At 31.9% G+C, this 18,740-nt stretch overlaps 6 protein-coding genes across 9 annotated transcripts in view; 4 read left to right on the top strand and 2 right to left on the bottom strand.

Annotated features, from left to right (window-relative positions):
- Nucleotides 1-146: 146 nt before the first annotated feature.
- On the bottom strand, nt 147-1,607 carry LOC117205132 (programmed cell death protein 2). The gene is made up of 4 exons (XM_033443242.1): nt 1,199-1,607; nt 676-1,123; nt 496-598; nt 147-426 (listed from the first exon to the last, which is right to left on the bottom strand). The coding sequence occupies exons 1-4, from the start codon at nt 1,560-1,562 to the stop codon at nt 256-258; spliced, it is 1,086 nt and encodes a 361-aa protein (XP_033299133.1). The 5' UTR covers nt 1,563-1,607; the 3' UTR covers nt 147-255.
- A 24-nt stretch (nt 1,608-1,631) lies between these two features.
- On the top strand, nt 1,632-3,218 carry LOC117205134 (transmembrane protein 50A). Of its 2 annotated transcripts, XM_033443245.1 has the most exons (5): nt 1,632-1,746; nt 2,050-2,248; nt 2,414-2,520; nt 2,589-2,749; nt 2,831-3,218. In XM_033443245.1, the coding sequence occupies exons 2-5, from the start codon at nt 2,108-2,110 to the stop codon at nt 2,929-2,931; spliced, it is 510 nt and encodes a 169-aa protein (XP_033299136.1). In that variant the 5' UTR covers nt 1,632-1,746; nt 2,050-2,107; the 3' UTR covers nt 2,932-3,218. The 2 variants fall into 2 exon arrangements, with proteins under 2 accessions (XP_033299136.1, XP_033299137.1); XM_033443246.1 differs by lacking the exon at nt 1,632-1,746 and having other exon boundaries at nt 1,944-2,206.
- Nucleotides 3,219-3,691: 473 nt separating this feature from the next.
- On the top strand, nt 3,692-9,844 carry LOC117205131 (hypoxia up-regulated protein 1). 3 transcript variants are annotated; one of them, XM_033443241.1, is made up of 9 exons: nt 3,692-3,855; nt 4,348-4,485; nt 4,570-5,530; nt 5,632-5,894; nt 5,977-6,110; nt 6,184-6,377; nt 6,751-7,039; nt 7,128-7,557; nt 7,628-9,844. In XM_033443241.1, the coding sequence occupies exons 2-9, from the start codon at nt 4,348-4,350 to the stop codon at nt 8,033-8,035; spliced, it is 2,817 nt and encodes a 938-aa protein (XP_033299132.1). In that variant the 5' UTR covers nt 3,692-3,855; the 3' UTR covers nt 8,036-9,844. The 3 variants fall into 3 exon arrangements, with proteins under 3 accessions (XP_033299132.1, XP_033299130.1, XP_033299131.1); XM_033443239.1 differs by having other exon boundaries at nt 6,184-6,422; nt 7,628-8,035; XM_033443240.1 differs by lacking the exon at nt 3,692-3,855 and having other exon boundaries at nt 6,184-6,422.
- Nucleotides 9,845-10,142: 298 nt separating this feature from the next.
- LOC117205133 lies at nt 10,143-11,462 on the top strand. The gene is made up of 5 exons (XM_033443243.1): nt 10,143-10,460; nt 10,538-10,740; nt 10,840-10,963; nt 11,036-11,237; nt 11,310-11,462. The coding sequence occupies exons 1-5, from the start codon at nt 10,407-10,409 to the stop codon at nt 11,363-11,365; spliced, it is 639 nt and encodes a 212-aa protein (XP_033299134.1). The 5' UTR covers nt 10,143-10,406; the 3' UTR covers nt 11,366-11,462.
- Nucleotides 11,392-12,366, bottom strand: LOC117205135 (N-alpha-acetyltransferase 38-B, NatC auxiliary subunit). Its single transcript, XM_033443247.1, has 2 exons — nt 12,100-12,366; nt 11,392-11,840 (listed from the first exon to the last, which is right to left on the bottom strand). Exons 1-2 carry the CDS (start codon nt 12,160-12,162, stop codon nt 11,598-11,600), a joined length of 306 nt encoding a protein of 101 aa, XP_033299138.1. The 5' UTR covers nt 12,163-12,366; the 3' UTR covers nt 11,392-11,597.
- Nucleotides 12,367-13,238: 872 nt separating this feature from the next.
- LOC117205130 (unconventional myosin-IXb) overlaps nt 13,239-18,740 on the top strand; it is a 90,339-nt gene continuing 84,837 nt past the window's right edge. Inside the window, exon 1 of the mRNA XM_033443238.1 lies at nt 13,239-13,366. The gene's annotated coding sequence lies outside the window, so the exon portion shown is untranslated. The remainder of the gene's footprint in view (nt 13,367-18,740) is intronic.

Raw genomic sequence — 18,740 nt, 5'->3', positions numbered from 1 at the left:
ATATATAAGATTATTTTTTACTTTTATTATGTAAAGATAATCAATTTCGAGTGTTGATTTAATTTTAGGAGATGATACTTATTTTATATTTTTCATCAACTATGTTTATTATATACGATTTTTAGAATGTAAAAATCAAATTATTATTATCAAAATAATTATGTATTTTGGATTATTAAAATTGTTCTACAAAATATTTGTAGCTTTTTAATATTTTTACATTTTAATTATGTATTACAAGTATTTATATTTTACTCATTTTTTATTACTATCATTTTCTATGATGTCTTGTTTCCATATATATTCCTTGCTGTATCCATTTTTAGGTACACATGATTTTATGCAAGTAAATACTGCTAAAATACCCCAGTCAATACATTTTAATGGATTTCCAAGATTTAAGAAGTTCAATAATTGAGGCATAATCTGCAATTAATAATCTTGTTAGTCATACATGCAATTTTTGATCACAAAATAATATATTTTTTACTTCACCTGAAACTCAAATTGCCTCTCTCCATTACATTCTGAACACCTTGGTATGTCATCAATTTTGCTTTCTCCTGAAATGTATAAAATATTGCCACCTCTATCATATCTGCAAACATATAAAATTTGCTATATTTAAAACTCTTTTTTTATAAAGCAAAAAAGAGTGATATAAGAAATTTGAACCTTAATATTTGATGCGGATATTTATCAACAGTTGAAAGAAATGTAGAAAATAATTTATCTTCCTTTTCATTAACCATATTTAGCAATTCATTTGGCATGTCTTCATTTTGAAAAATTCCTGCTTCACCTTTTTGAACCATTGCTTCATACTTTTTAATTTCTTCTTCTTCTTCTTCTTCTTCATCTTCATCTTCTTCTTCTTCTCCTCCTTTAATTGAATCATCTATATCTTTTTTATCTTCTCTTTCAATCACTATTTCATATTCAGTTAACAAGATTTCAGGTTTCCTTATTATTTTTTTATTACTACCACAAATCTCTTTATGTCCATGTTTCCAATCATATATTTGATGTGCACGACAACAATAATTTACAGTTTTACATTTAGAACAATGGCTAGGTGCTAATATTCCACAAATATAACATGTTTTTACCCACTTATTTACACCTAAAATTATTCAAGCTGTTTTTTATTGTTATAATCATTTATACAATAAATTTACTAATTCTTGAAGATACATACTAATATCAGTTCTCCAATCACTCTGTTCTATAGGAGGTTCAGATGGATAAAATTCATTTAACTTTGGTAACTGAGAGCGAAATACTCTTAAATTTCCATTTTTATTCAGTTTTGAGCATTCTACGTTTCTACACATAAAGACAAAGATCGTTCTATGAAAAGCATCTTCACTATCTTCGTACGGTGCATAAATTTGACATAAAAAGATACAAGGTTCTTTACAATATTCACATTGAAGAATTTTTTCTCCGGGTATATTTTTTAAGTCAAGCCATGCTGGTTTACCACCGACTTTACTTGGAAAAAATTTGCTTTCTAATTGCCAAGATTCGCATTTCTCCACAAAACCTAAATCTAATGTCATTTTCTGAATAATGTTTATTCAACTTATTTTTATTATAAAAGTATACAGCTTAATATGACGTGTGCTCGCAATTATATACGTGTTAAATTATCTTTCTATTGGTTTAAAGCGTACCATGTAACACTACAAAATGTTACTATAAATTAGTAATATTTAGTTTTGTTTACTACAAGCAAAGTAATAAGTTAGTATGAATCATAATGTTATATAAAAAAAGTAATAATATAAAAAAAGTAATTCTTTAAAGATTTTTATTAAACTTTTCAACAGGGTAATTTTATTGAAAATTCTATAAAATATTTCACTAAATTTATTATTTATTATTTATTATTATTATTTTTATATATTATATTAAGAAAATATTTTATAAAATAAAATCTCGCGATATTACGTTAAACTAACTATTTTTGTAGATGTAGCTTTTCTATGCTATTATACGTATACTGTGTTTGTGTGATGATATTGGTAACTGATGGTTGTTATTTAGGTTAGTCGTCTAAACGTAATATTTAATTCGCGAGTTATTTTATTGCGATTTTTGAAAAATGACGTCAATTTTCGAAAGTTTACAATCCGCAACATGTGTATGGTTCGGAATAGGCAATAAACGGAATGTAATAGTGTCTATGGTCGCCGGAACTCTGGTAAACATCAAAGTTTACATTATTCTATATAAAACTGACACAGTACATAACAATATATACTTTATTTAATTATATATAAATTATGTCTATTTGCATAATTTTTATCCTTTATATGAACAATTAAAATGCATGATTTTTCTTATTAGAATTTTAATTATTCTTAAAGACAATATATAACAAAATAATTATTATGTCCCGCAATTTCAGTTTTTTGTAGGGTGGTGGTTTATAATTGATGCTAATGCCAAGTATCCTAGTGAAATGTCAAAAGCATATTATGTATGTGGAGTATTTGGGACTATATCTTTATTCATGTAAGTTAATGTTTAAGTTTATTATATTTTGTACGATAGTATATAATAATTGAAAATTATGACTTCAGGATAAATTCTGTAACAAATGCACAAATGGGAAGTGATACACTCAGTGGTGGTTATCTTGGAGCTAGAGGTGCAAGAGGTTGGTTATTTGTTGGATTTGTAATGGGATTTGCTGCAGTTATTGCAGCTTGTTGGATCTTATTTGCAGATTTTGTAGCTGCAGGTTGGTATGAGATTATTAATTGCATGTGATAATTCGATTATTGATTTTTATCATCCTAATTCTATTAATTTGATCTTTTAGGAGCTCAGCACCATTGGCCCGGTGTAGGTCTCTTTTTACAAAATGTATTTATTTTTTTGGGATCTCTGACCTATAAATTTGGAAGAATAGAAGAGCTATAAGGTTACCTAATATTTGTACGTTATAAACGTTTTTTTATATTTGTGCAGAAGTTTCTAGTTCTACTGGATTTTAAAGTGGAGTACTTTATATCAAAGAACAAATAATTACATATTGTATTGTGAATGAATTGTATTAATTCATTGTAAAGTTGTATAACTCTTTTTGTTTTTATTTACACATAAGTAGTTATTTATATGCTTACTCACATTGCCTATTCATTATGAATTGTCACAAATTTAAATAATTATGTGTATAATATAATACAAGTTATGCAATTACATAGGAATAGTTTGTTTAATAATGTAACAACTTTTTTGTTATAATTTTTTTATTATAAAATGTAGGATAAACAGCTGAACTAAAATTTGATAACACTTTTGTTTTTAATAAATGTCTATATACAAATATTGTGTTTGTGTGTTTGTAAACATGGATATAATTTACTATAAATTTCGCATTTATTGTTATAGTATTGGATAACTGAAAATTGAATATTATACATTGATTTTTTAAATAAATTATAATTTAAGGTAATTTTTTATTCATCATCCCCTTTTATTTTTCTCATTATAACTACAATTAAAAAGCCAATTGTAAATAAACAAATTAAAAACAATGACAAATTTTTTACACGAAGTTTTTTGAAATTACATAGTTTTATTGTAACAGTGGGGAAGGAATAACAGGTTATTGGTTTTGATTTGCCAACGCGGACCAATATGAACGTTTTCTTCCATCTTATTTTACCAATCCCGTTGTGCCACACAAACACATGGTTCTTGTTCAGTTTGACGAAACAGTAAGAGGTGTACGTTGTTTTTCTTGTTTTAAACAAATTAAAACGTACGTAGACCTATGTCCAATGGTTTAAGGATTGTAGTATTTTTGTCGTCAGACTAACGTTTTTAGAATAAAAAGAAAAAGTGAGTAATGCTGTTTGAAATTATTTCTCAGTTTTCTGGATAGCATAACCAAGTTTGACAATCTTATGGAAATCCTCATGCAATTAAAAGTACTATCTTTTGTACGGTTAAAAGTGTCTTTTAAGAATGAACATCAGTTTTTAGACAAATTTCTTGTGTATTGTTTCATAGATATTTATTTCTAGTTATAAAATGTATAGCGCAATTTCGTCTTCTTATTGCAATATGTAATTTAAGTCATCTTTTAAATACTGTGCTATTGAATGATTTGTCTTTATATAATTCTTTTATTAAATAAATTAAGTTAGCTTCTATATTTTTCTGTTTAAAATCCTTTTAAATGTGAAATAATTAGCTAACAATGTTTAGTAAATTAACACATGTAATAGATATTTTTTTATAAATTAAATTTAAATGTACCACAGATTGTGAATTTATGTATATAGCAATATAAAGATTTATATATGTATTCTTATCTGTTCTAAATTGTAGATGAAACCAGATAAACTAAATATGTCTATTATTTGGTTGCTATTGATTACTATTGCATCTTTTATTGACTATAGCAATGGAGTTGCGGTTATGAGCATTGATATGGGTAGTGAGTCAATGAAAGTTGCTATTGTTTCAGTAAGTAAATCCATATTATTGAACCTTCAATAAATTTTGTTATTTACAAGTTTCATTAATATTATTAATTAATGATTTACCTAGCCTGGTGTTCCTATGGAAATAGCTTTAAATAAAGAGTCAAAGAGGAAGACACCAGTTACAATTGCATTTAGAAATGGAGAAAGAAGTTTTGGAGAAGATGCTCAAGTAGTGGGAATCAGATCACCTCAAAACAGTTTTTCTTATATTCTAGATCTTTTAGGAAAAAGTATAGATAATCCTATGGTAGAGCTTTATAAGAAAAGATTTCCATATTATCATATTATATCTGATGATGAGCGTAAAACAATTGCATTTAGACTGGATGAAAATACCACATATACCCCAGAAGAATTGCTTGCACAAATTTTGCATAAAGGAAAAGAATTTGCAGAAAATTCAGCTGGCCAAAAGATCAGTGAAGCAGTAATAACTGTTCCAGGGTTCTTTAATCAAATTGAAAGAAGAGCCCTTATGCAAGCAGCTGATCTTGCAGGAATCAAAGTTTTGCAACTTATTAATGATTATACTGCAGTTGCGTTAAATTATGGAATTTTCCGTAGTAAAGAGATAAATGACACTGCACATTATGTAATGTTCTATGACATGGGAGCTAGTAGTACAACTGCAACAATTGTCAGTTATCAGAATGTGAAAACAAAGGAAAAAGGATTTGTTGAAACTAATCCACATGTTACTATTTTGGGTGTGGGTTATGATCGTATTTTAGGAGGGCTAGAAGTGCAAATTAGATTACAACACCATTTGGCAAAAGAATTTGATGCTCTAAACAAAACAACAAGCTCTGTGTTTAGCAATTCAAGAGCAATGGCAAAACTTTTTAAGGAAGCTGGCCGTGTTAAGAATGTATTAAGTGCAAATACTGATCATTTTGCTCAAATTGAAGGATTAATAGAGGAACACGACTTTAGATTGCAAGTTACCAGAGATAAACTAGAGGAACTTTGTGCTGATTTATTTGAGCGAGTAGCAAATCCGATTAAGATTGCTTTAAAAACATCAGGTATATTGAAATACATTAATAAATAAGACACCAGGTATATTGAAATAAATTAAGTTAAAATATGTTTATTATATTATCATAAATTAATGTAAATCTTATAGGTTTAACAATGGATGTTATATCTCAAGTTGTATTAGTGGGAGCTGCGACCAGAATGCCAAAAATACAAGAGCATCTAAGTCAGTATCTAACAGTTGAATTGTCTAAAAACATCAACACAGATGAGGCAGCTGCATTAGGTGCAGTATATAAAGCTGCAGATCTTAGTAAAGGGTTTAAAGTAAAGAAATTTGTTACTAAAGATGCTGTACTGTTTCCTATACATATTGTTTTTGATAGAATAGTTGATAACAGAGTGAAACAAGTAAGTTTCCACATTATACATTATTATCTTTTAATTTTTGTTAAAGGTAGATATATTATTTAAATGTATATGGTTCTTTTAGGTAAAAAAATCATTATTTAGCAAAATGAATCCTTACCCACAGAAGAAAATTATCACATTTAATAAATACACAGAAAATTTCCAATTTCATATCAATTATGCCGAATTAGATTACTTATCACCTAATGAAATAGCGTATGTATATTTAATATTTCTTCTTTAAAGTATATTAATAGTTATATTTGTTACTATAATCTTTTAATTTTAGTGTTATCGGTAATTTCAATTTGTCTACTATAACTTTATCTGGTATAAATGAAGCGCTAGATAAACATGCTAAAGATGGTGCAGAAAGTAAAGGAATTAAAGCACATTTTGCCATGGATGAAAGTGGCATACTTAATTTGGTGAATGTAGAATTAGTATCAGAAAAATCAAGTTCAGCTCCAGATGAAGAAGAGGGTACTTTTTCAATACTTGGCTCGACTATTAGTAAACTTTTTGCAGGTTTGTGTAAAATGCATTGCAAAAAATGTTATAATCTTTTTTCCTTTTGTTTGTTCTTTTCCTTTTGATAAATGTTTGTAGTAAAGAATTGTAATTAAGAAAATCATTAGGAAGATTTTTTAAAAATATAGAACCATTTTTTGCAAGCATTTATGAAATATTAGATGATATGGAAGAAAGTTAAAGTACACTTTAAAAATAAGTGTAAATTGTCAAATGCATTGTAACTTTACAAGATTATTGAAAAGAAGTGTAATTACATTTGACATAACTTTCTCGTCAATGTGAATGAAGTATTGAGATAGATATGTATAATTAAAAAATGTAGGGTCAGAAGACAAAGATGGAAAAACAGAGGAATCATTAAAAGAAGATACAAAGCCAGTTCATGAAGAACCTGAATACTCTGATCTAAAAAAAGAGGCAGAAGAAAAAACAAAAAAGAAAAATGAGAGTACAATTGCTGAGGATAAAACATTAAATAAAACTGAGAAAGTAGAAAAAGAGAAAGAAAAAAAGCCCACGATTATAACGATTAAAGAACCTATCAAAGCAGATGAAATCAAGTTAGGATCACAGATACTTTCTGGAGACAAACTTGTTGAATCTCGAGAGAAGTAAGTATAATAGCCAATTAAATAATAATTTCATGTAAAGTATTTATTGTATATAATTTAACTTGAATACCATATATGGCTATTTTAGATTGCATCGTTTAGATGTGTATGATTTCGAGAAAACAAAACGTGAAACAGCTTTAAATAATTTGGAAACATTTATAATTGATGCTCAACAAAAATTAGAATCCGAAGAATATGCGGCTGCTGCTACTTCTCAAGAAGCAGAAAACATACTTAAAGCATGTTCTGAGATTTCTGAGTGGCTATATGAAGATGGATTCAGTGTAACTGCTGAAATATATGAGGAAAAATTGTTACAACTCCAAAAACTTACTAATGATGTATATGAACGCGTGTATGAACATAGAGAACGCCCAGAAGTATTAAAAGGCATGACTTCTATGTTAAATGGAAGTACAACTTTTTTAAATAATATGCGCAATTTAAGTTTATCGAGTGAAATCTTTACTCAAGTTGAGATAGAAACATTAGAGAAAGTAATTAATGAAACTCAGGTAAATTATTTAATCATATCTTGTTATAAATTTATTGAATAATTGATCGTATAATTATTTCCATTTATAGGAATACTATGACACAATTATCAAATCGTTTGCTGAGACAGCTTTATACGAAACAGTGAAATATAAAGTTCGTGATATTGCAAATAAAATGGCATTGCTTGATAGAGAAGTGAAGTATCTCATAAATAAGGCAAAAATATGGAGACCAAAGCAAGAATCTGCTACAAATCATACAGAGAGCACAAATGAGAATGCAACAAATACGAAAGAAGGACCGGAATCTGAACCTGTTCTTAAATCAACAGCTGATTCTGAAACGGAAAATTTTCAGAGCGAAGATACGTCTGAAAATAGAAAAGTACAAAATGAAAAATCATTAGATTCAGAAGAATCAACAGATTCATCAAAGGATAACGAACCTGAGATGATTCATGAAAATACTCAAGAAGGAATACATCAAGAACTTTAAAAAAGGATTTATTTTAAAGTGTGTGATTCTTATTATTGGCCGATTGCATCTCGGTTAATACGTTACATAATTGACTAGATTTCATTATATGCAAGCTGATGGATCCACACAAGGAAGATGTCACTCACTAGATAGAACATCAATAGAAAAATGTAATAACACTCTAGTAGTGGTTTTGGAAACTGCAGAAAATTTAAAAAAATGTATAATTTCGGGGAACTTGTTGAAAAGTTACTTTCTCTTTGATTTCGATGATTTTGGAATATGTCGTAAAGTTCAACATTTTGAATAGCTTTTTTCTACACATATAACCGGCAATTGGTCTTAGTTTTTGAGTTATACGTAAAAATATCCCGCCGCTTCCCCTTAGTTTTCAAGTTGGGTTGAATTAGTAGTAATATTAGTCCCCTTAACGGTATTAATATAAATAATGCTGGATTAATATTATTACTGACCCAATCTACATTGAAAACTAAGGTGGTGAAATATTTTTGCATATAACTTCAAAACTAAGACCGACCGTCGGTTATAAGTACAGGGAAAGTTGTTCAAAATATTGAATTTTACAACATATTTCAAAATAACGGAAATCAGAGAGAAAGTAGCTTTTCAACAAATTCCCCGAAATGGTGTATTTTTTTAAATTTCCTGCGGTTCCGGCGCAAAACCACTAGTGTTGTTAGATTTTTCTATCGAGGCTCTATCTAATGAATGACATCCTGCTTATGGGAATCCATCACCTTGCATATAATGAAATTTAGTCAGATAATTTGTTATGTTATAGAACAGATTTACGAGTGCATTTAAAAACTAAAATCAGATACGAAAAATTATGTGGCTGGATGAATTATTTTGCGAATGTGAATACTAAATGTTATTTTAGTTAATTTCGTATATTTGTATAAGACTAAATACGGAACATGTAATTCGTTTCAAAACTATAAAAAAAGATAGCCGACCATTATATAAAAAATCATAAAACAATTTGTTTTCTTAAGTGCCAAGTAGTAACAGGTTTGAATAATAATTGAATAGTTTTAAACGATCATTATCAAAGAGCATTACATTTACTAAACGAATAAATTACCAGTATGAAGTCATTATGTACAAATGACATCGCTTTTCATATTTGGTCGGACTTCGTCTACTGTGAATATATTTAATTGTGATACTTGATACTATATTCTTAGATATGCTCTATGCTGTAGCTTAAAACTGATTTTCTACAAGCATCTACATCAAGCATTATAATTACATATACATACATATGGGACAACATCTTTACTAAAAAAATTCAATTCTTTTTTTACTCATTTTTTTTTACATTCCTGATCATTAATCCTCGTTACAAAACGCCTAACCTCACAGCACCTTATACGTGCCCCACTATATCTATAGTATAATTCCTTTTATAGTGCAACTATATATTTTATTTCGTTATAATCAAACGTATGCAGTTTGTTATAACGCCAATTAAACTAAGCGAGGTAAAACTACATCTAACAATATTATTTTTTTAAAAGGAGTTGCAATTTGTGTGTAAAATAACTTGTTTTTTTATGAATTTGTTGCAAAATGATTAGAACCATTCCAAATGAATCTAATTGTAATTTAAATTTATAAATTATATTATTTATTATTTTGGGCGAATAAAGGAGTTTGTAAGGTATTACCAAAGGAGGGGAAAATTAATATTACTTTCAGTTAATACATCGTCAAATTTGATAATTGTAAGAAAATATAGATACACAAAGTCTTCCTACAATCATATGTCGAATAAAATAAATTATAATTGTTTATTTATTTTTACATATTATGGCAACTAGTATTATTAATGTGTGATTCATAATTTTTCTTATTTCTTAGTGCATTATAAAAGATTTCAATATTTTAAATCTTATAAAATTTAAGATATTTTGTGTATTTTAATAATTACTGTATGATACATAAGATGTAATAAGCCTTACATTATTTATTACTTACGACAATTATAATAAAAGGCTATGAAATATCGTACTTAATTGTATTTCCACTCTTTTAAGAAATATATATTAAGATTCTTTCCGCATATCTTTAAAATTTGAAAGCTGTGATTATATTTGATTTAGTGTCATGTCGCTAGATCGTCCCACAGTCGCGAGAAAATATTACATATAGTTCGGAAATAAATACAAGTTGCTTTGGTACTAACGTCTATTTTTTGACAGATTTTTATGCAAATAAAATATGTATGTTACAATTTTAAATACGTGAATCAAAAATTCATTTTTCATGATGTATTAATTATTTGGTTGGTGTTATTCAAAACAATCACGTATCTTAACCCTGACTTTAATGACTTTATAAAAAGGAACATTTATTTATTAATGTCATGTCGTTGCGTCAACTTCTGCGTGTATTATTGAAAAGAGCTAGTCCTGTTATGGTAAAATCCTGAATTAGTTAAAAACATTCTAATTTTCTTATATCTTATCTTTGTTAATACTTTTTTTTATTATGCAGTATGCTACTAGCTTTACATTTGTAAACCAACCAGAAACTAATAAACCCACAGAAAATGATAAATTACAATTTGAACCTGTTGATATAAAAAAATTAACTCCTGAATATATGATACAACAATCAACTATAGATGCTGTTAACAGTGCAACTCAATCATTAACTGTTACATATACAGCCATAATGAAAACAAGTAAAGAATACAAGTAAGTAAATCTTTATGTAAAATAAAAAGGATTAAGTAACTTTATTGAAGTGTGACAAACCCTTTTGTTATATCAAAATCACATAAAAATATTTTACAGGGAATTGTTATGTGAATTAATTACCCTTTCAAGGGAAACCTTAGAGTTTAATGTTAGTGATTCACATTGGGACATGATAGTTGAACTAAGGTCACAAGTACAAAGTAAAAAAGAAATCTTAACTGTAAGAAAAGATAAAATAAATTTATATAGGGATATTAGATTTATTAAAAATATTCTTAATATGTTTTTGTAGAAATTAACAGGATATATTGAATATGTTCATAAAATGGCAGTAGCTGCTTCAGAATTAAGTTACTTGTCAGGATTGGATAATTTGTCTTTCACTCTTACTCAGAGAATAGATGATGCATTAAGGATTATAAAGGAAGAAGTTAATCATATTATGATACTTGAACAAGAATACTGTGGTGTACAAAAAGAATGTATACAAAATTGTAAGTATAATGAAATTAGTGCTACTATTAAATAAATTGACTCTTTTTAATTTTATTACATTTTCTTTACAGCCAGTAAAATAAATAATGAATCCGCAGATAAAGAGAAACCAAATGAATTCATCTAGTTTGATGAAATATTTTTTGTTTACAGTTTATAGTTTATGTTTAAGTTTTTGTACAGTAAGTAGCAACATGTTGAAAATAAATTATATACACATCTTACTTTCTTCTTTAGTAATCTTATTCACATTACTGAGTATATTTTTAGAAATACAGAGATAATAAAATTCTATATAATTCGAAAAAATAGAGGACAATAAATTTTCTATAGCTAGTTTTAAACAAAACAATTGCTCATCAAGCATCAAGATGTATTGTTACAATATGTCTACCAGGTATCATTACTAAACCAAGAGTTCTTGCTTCTGTATGATCCTCTGACAAAAATTCTGAACATGATCCTAAAATCACATTGGCATCACGGTCAGTACATAAGAATGCACCTATTAAAATACGCCCATCTGTCATTTTTATTCTTAAGTTTCGATTTAGCCATCCACGTAATTTTTGCTTTGCTGGAGATTCCTCTGTATTAACAGCCTATTATAAGTGCATAAATAAACTCATACTAACTTAATTCACAGCACATATATGTTACTATTAATATGATAATTATATACAACAGTAGAAACATGTTAAACAATGAAATATTACTGTCAGACATGGAAGGTTAAATACTTTTTAAGTAAACACAAATGTAACCTCTTAAACAAGACTTGTAACCTATACTACAAAGCTATTTATGATAATAATGTTTCTATTCTAAAATATTGTATGAAATATGCAATTACGAAGTTACCTCTCCATTTTCGTGAATATAATCATCATTTGTTATATTAGACACGTTATGCCCTTCTTTCATGTCTATTTTCTTATTTGTTTAATTATTGCTTCAAGTAGAAGGATATTAATTCAACTTGTCAATGTATACACCTCTCACAAAACTACTAAAAAAAAATAAAATCTCTTTCCTGATGTTCTTATATTTCTATAAATTTCTAAGACATATAAAACTCAAATTCTTCAGATATTCACAATGTAAACAGTCCACATTAAATCATAAATGAGGTATAGGATAGATATGACACCCAACAGATTTTTGTCTCACACATTTCAGCGTCTCTACAGCCCTCTTACCATTTTATTATTATCGTCTATGTCTTGTCTGCTCTCAGTCGATAAATTTTGCAAGACTTAATCAGGTTTTAATCAATTCCCTTACTAACTATGTTTTATTTTCGATCAATATTAGTCATTTTATACTTTCATATATGAATAATGATTTTTATAAACTTTCTCAAAACAGTTTACTTTCTTTAATACTGAAACGAGTACACATAGATGGCGATAATACCTCCGTTTAATCGAAGATTAAATATGTATTGAAATTATAGTCATTTTTAGAATAGTAATAATTTTGTAAAGGATGCTTTTTATAAATACAGAGAAATATCTTAGGAAGCCATAAATTAAACAGAATAAGTTAATTTTATTTAATAATTTAAAATTATAAATTTGGAGTTGCAATAACGAAAGGGAATCATTTCTATTCTCCAGTATTGTTTAATTAAAAATGCGCGCGGAATTGTTTCAAATGACGCCATCTGACATGCTTTTTTTGCATTTACAAAAAGCAAGGTATGTGAAAACTGACGTTCCTTATTAGTTTATAACTTTTATTTGGAATGGCGAAATACTGTCACAAGCAAATATAAATATAATATTCTATGAAATAAATACTGTGTGTTATTTCTAGTTAGTTGACCTGTGATGTCAATAAATAGTTGTATGCATCAATTGGCGTATCACACTTGCAACAACAAGAGTTGGAATTTTATTATGGATTAGGTATGTATAATTTTATAGTTATAAAATTTATTTCTTTGATTTGATTTTGTTCTATTAAGCATTACTAGTTCCCGTGTATGTTATTTAGGAGCAGTGTTTGTAACATTCTCGTTTAAATGCTAGAGCAGGTTACGTGCGTCGGTGTAACGAACGGTTAAACGTCCTCTTGATTTCTGTGTCGTCAGATGAAATATGCGGACAACGTGTTGCGGCAATTTGTACGTAATTTGTAGCTTTAATATACGATACAGTTAAAGTAAGTTTAGTTCTTTTTCTGTGTCATAGAAGGGTACATACGATATGAACAGTTTCTTAAATCAAAGGAAAATAATTCCTATTAATTTCCTGAGGCAATAATTATTTTTCAAATGATTTATTTGTCAAAAGAAAAAAAAAATATGGCAGAAACGAAGTTGGCCTGTGTCAACGCGTTAACATTTTCAGAATTTCCTGATCGTTTGATAGCGGTTCTGTTCTTTCTTACTCGATATATTCTTTTTACACGTATGTATGTATATATAAGTGTTTCTCTCGCAAGTTTCGTGTGCCATGTGTTCGTTGAATGGAAATGACCCGCGGTATAATGTTACACGGTAAAAAAAATGGCGGTGGTCCAACTGCTCTTGCCGGTCCAGATTTTAATCTTCACCCGGGGAACGAGAAAAAGCAAGAATGTTGTAATCTTGATTCAAACATCTGTGAGAAGAGGCTACCAAGAGGGGTTTAGGAATTTTTTTAGCTGAGAGAAACTGACTACGTTCATTCCTCTTATATGAAAAAGTAACTTTTTATTATTTGATTTGAACTTTGTTCTTGTACGATGAGAATGATTTTCAACGTACTTATTTTGCTTCATATTCCTTAGAAGTTTCACATAACCTAAGATTCATAACGTGATTCTTTTCATAAATTGTTGTTTTTTTAAACAGGTTATTTATCGCTGTAGTAAACAAACAAGTATTCTACGATACTCTTCGAACGAGCTTCAGCGCATGGAATTCTCGATCGTTACGCTACATTTGTGTGAAACTCTTAATTAAATGTTATACCGATTATTTTCAAGAAATTAACTTGGACGGCGGCTGGTGAAATTAATCAAACTGAAAATTGACTTGATTTATTGGAGGTCGAGGAGAGGATTATTAATTAGCATCACCACGTGCAATTAAACTTCCATTAATAAAATACCATGGGAATTGGCTTATCTGAATATTACATACCCATCGAGACAGATAAAAACAGAAACTATTTCAATTATTTGCGTGATGTATTTTCTCAAAACTTGTAAAATCTAGGAACATATAGTACCTACTTGTATATAAAGTTTTTCTTTCTTTTTTTCGTGAATCTAATGATAATTATCACTATGTAGAATATTCAAGAGTATCGAAATCGACATCAATATAAAGAAAACAAAAGGATTGGATGTTTGCTTCGCTTTAGCCGTGTATTAGAATTAATTATGTATTAATTTCAGTAATGCTGTTTTGTCATCGAGCGTTGATAATTCGGCGAAAAGTGGAGGTGTGGTTGAGGCCGTGGGGAATTATCGTACCAGCTTTTATCGGGGCCCATTGTTGCCTAAATATACCGGGGTTATTTTGAAACCGCGTTGCCGAGCGGGCGTTACGCTTATTTCGCTCATTACCGGGGCTGGGCTTTAGCTGTCTTTCATGCGGTTCGAATGATAATTCAATTATGCCCGCCGTTTACACGCGCCAGCCGGAATGGCTTGCGAGAGCATGAATATCGTATACTCGGCTCTGGTAACACCGGCCAGAACCCACCACACGTGCTATACTTACCCTAATGGATAACGAATGCGTGTCTCGTAAAAGTTCGCCCCGAGGAGCGTTTAAGCCGATCCAGTGACCAGATTTATATAACGGGTGTTCCTCGTACTTTGTCGAACTTCAACGCGATGTTCTTCTTCGGCAGGACCATGACAATTCTATTCGTCAAATCAAAGAAGTCAGAGATTATATACATTCATTTCTATTGCATTTCTTTATTTATCCTTAAATTTATCTTTACATAGATAATCATCAGATTTTCTGTTCAGACCAATTATTTTCAGAGAGAGAGAGAGAGAGAGAGAGAGAGAGAGAGAGAGAGTCCTTGATGAATCTCGAGGGACATAGTTTGAAGTTTAGAAGGCAGAGAAGATTTTAAGAACTGTTGAATGGAGGAAATGAAGATATTAAGCGTAACTTAGCAAGGATAAAAAGATACTTTCTTCGAGAATTCCTTATTAAGGGGCGAAACCAAATGAAGCTTCCCAGCTTGAAAATTGTCAAGTTCCGAGACTGCACAGGGTCGATGTGTTGCATGGAGAAATTGCGCGTTGTCAGCTGGCGAAACTCGATGGTAAATTAGAAAGTGGCGAGGCGCAATCGTGTCCCCTAAGGCTGGGCGTCGGGTAGGCGGTCCCAAACACAAAGTTAAACGGTCTCCCGGCACCTTGTTGGCCGTCCTCTTTTATTCATACACGCGACACAAGCTCGGGTCCCTTGTCGAGTGTAATTATTCTTAGCAAGTGGAGAGATATCGACGAACCAAGGGACAATTATTTTTTCCCCTTTTGTTAATTAGCGCTCTACGCATCTTTTTCTCACTCTCTCTCTCGTTTTTCCCCCACAGGTCTTTTTTACTTTTTTACCTAGCCCCTCGTCATTCCTCCGATTTCGAATAATCGATTCAATATTCACATCTTTTCACCTTTATGTCTATATTTATATCTGATAATCGTGGATTTATCGAATCTCAAGGCAGTAATTTCGGGTGAAGTTCCGTTTGACGAATGAAAACAATTAATAATCGGCGGCGGCGTGTGATCTTAGTCTGCGATTCGCATCGTTAACGTTATTTGTTACACGTTGCAACGTCCCACATGGACGGTGGGGGTTAGTCGAGCAGACACGGGGTAGAAGAGAAGGCGTCGCGTGGATTTTTTCTGGAGACGATCGAGAGATCTGCGTGGATAGTCGCGATGATCGATCGTGGTCGGTGGATCGCGCGAAACTCGTTTGACTTGTCAATCACGTACCCGCTTCCCTTAACCCGTGACTGAGCGTATTTATCGTCGGATTAGTGTCCCGGGTGTTGGACGTCTCGCGAAAGATGAATTTCTGCCCTCTGATTTTTCACGTTCGTGTTAAGATTCTCCTCTCCGCCGTTTTCTTTCTTCCTTTTTTCTTTTTCTCTTTTTATTTATTTCTCGACGAAGAATTTCGTTTATCTGATGAAGGTAATGTTACGATGTACGTACATACATCGATGGAACGTGTTCCGCCGCTGGCTTCTAGCCGGTGTTAGCGTAATTTTCGCGCTCTCCTGAAAGTATTACAAGCAGGCTTACGATCACGTCACGCTGTTTCCTTCGTTGTTCTTTTTTATCAGATATCAGAAAGACGGTGAATAACCGTAAGTTGTAATTCTTGGAGAATCATGCGGAGGGAACGTGTACTGTTAAGTACTTTGTTGTTAAGCACGTGCGTACATTCTGGTTATTTGTTTTTTTTTTTAACCTTCGTTTAATCGGTCTGGATACAAGTCCCATAAAACGCAGCGAGTTATTTAAATCAGTTTGATGAAATCTATTTATCTACCTACATTTATTACTTATACATCGTTTCGTAGTCTTAAAATGTATTCAAGATACATTTGTAAGATTTAAAGTACGCGAAGAACGCGGATCACGAGGTTAAATATGGAAGAGAAGTTTGTTCATATGGATTCCTCCGTTTATTCTCTGCTCATGATCTTTGAATATGTTTTAAAGGAAGATCAGAGGGACAGAAAACATCGGGATACGACGTACGACGTACAATTAAACACGGTGGCGCGGCAGAAGCGATCGATTGTATAGGTGCACGCGTCGCGTCGGTCCGCTATTTTCTTCCGTTTGGCCGGTGTCGCGTGGGGGTTAATTGGCAGTCGGAGAAAAGGCTTTCATTAGAGGGCCCCGTGATGCATCGTCGCGCGACAGAAGCGAGGCGGACGCAACGATCCTCCCCCTTCCCCTTATGAGCATCGAAATCGAAGAGGAAGAATACAAGAGCGAAGGTGGACAGGGAGCAGAGACAGAGCACGCGGAAGACAAAAAGAAGGAGCCATGGAACGAAAGGGAGCGAGGGTAAAGAGGACGATCAAGGGGACGAGATTAAACGAGGGACAGAGACGGAAATTGAGGCATAAAGCTTGAGGAGTAGCGATGGACTCGATTCGTCCAGAGAAGACGGAGTTCAAACGTTGCATTTAGAAGTCAGAAACTAAAACTGAATGTAAAATCGGACGTAATCTCATGGCGCAGAGGAGAATAAAACGAGCGATATAACGAGATTTAACGCGTTTTCTTCTTGTTCACGTTCTAGTTGCGTGATTCAGTCATCGCATCTACGATCCTTTCTCGGTGTTCTTCAGAAATTCTAACGTAGCCAGAGAGGAAGATCCGTCCAAGTACATACTTATCTTCGAGATCACTGCTCGAATTTCTCAAATTCATTAAGATTATTAAGTCTTCGAAGAAGACGGTGCGGCGGTTGGAGTTCGAGCAGCGAGACACGGAGGATTGTAACAGAAGACATCGGGGAGGCAGTAACGGGAGCAAGCAGGAAGAGGCAACGTGGGGAGGACAACTGCGAGTAGACAAACGAGGAAAGGAGAGAATCGGAGGGAAGTGGAAGGAGTACCGGTGACTGGCAGCCTCTGGCTCCGATGTCTCGTTTACCATAATACAAGGCCTTCGGTGAGGGGCAGTCTGTACGGCTGGAGGATGCACAGGGACCCTCCTCGAAACGGTAGCAATGTATCAGAAGACCGTGAAAAGCGCATCGCGGACGGCCGCGGATCCATGGACTTAAAGGACGCGCACTAGAGACACGTGATATCCTGTCGTGGGTTCTGTCTCTTCTATCGTTGTACCACGACGTTGTTACGAGGCGTACCTGTGCTTTTACACGACGTGGAAAGAACGATCGCGAGAACCTGCTGGATATTGTGCCTGCCGCGCGGATGTACATACCGGCGAAGACGGACAGGCAGGAAGAGCGACTAGATAGATGTAGGATTTGGTTGTCGTCGGGTGTAGAAGAGGTATCATTAGAGGCTGGGCGATTTATTAGCTTGTCTTTAATCAAAGGCCATTAAACCTGTATGATTATCTCTAATGTTGGATACCGCTTTAGTTGAAGAGAAAGTATCGAAATTTCGGGTTCGAAGAATTACCATCTTTGTCGGTTATCACCTTTGGCTACTGATTAATGATCTATATACAGCAATTAACATATTTTCCAACGTCTTTTTAATGGTAAAAAATGGTCGATAAAGTTGTACGTAGACGAGAAACAATTTCTCCGAGAATTCGAGAGCGATAAAGTTGGTGGAAGTGTTGTGTATGGGTGCACATATGCAGGTCGCTCGAGACAGAAACGTAAGGGAAGAGTAGCCGTGGTTGTCGTCGACGACGAGCACATCTGCAAATTAAGCGAGCGCACACCGCTTGCCAACTGTTTCTTCGCAGACGTCGAAAAGTGGAAAATCTTGGAATATCTCGTTCGTTATACGTGATTTCTGCAGTCTACTCTCTGCCTT

Source organism: Bombus bifarius, unplaced genomic scaffold, assembly GCF_011952205.1.
Source record: "Bombus bifarius isolate JDL3187 unplaced genomic scaffold, Bbif_JDL3187 scf7180000007987, whole genome shotgun sequence".
NCBI classification, from domain to species: Eukaryota; Metazoa; Arthropoda; class Insecta; order Hymenoptera; family Apidae; genus Bombus; species Bombus bifarius.
Note: the sequence above shows the minus strand (reverse complement) of the source record. Positions and strands in the feature narration are given on the sequence as shown.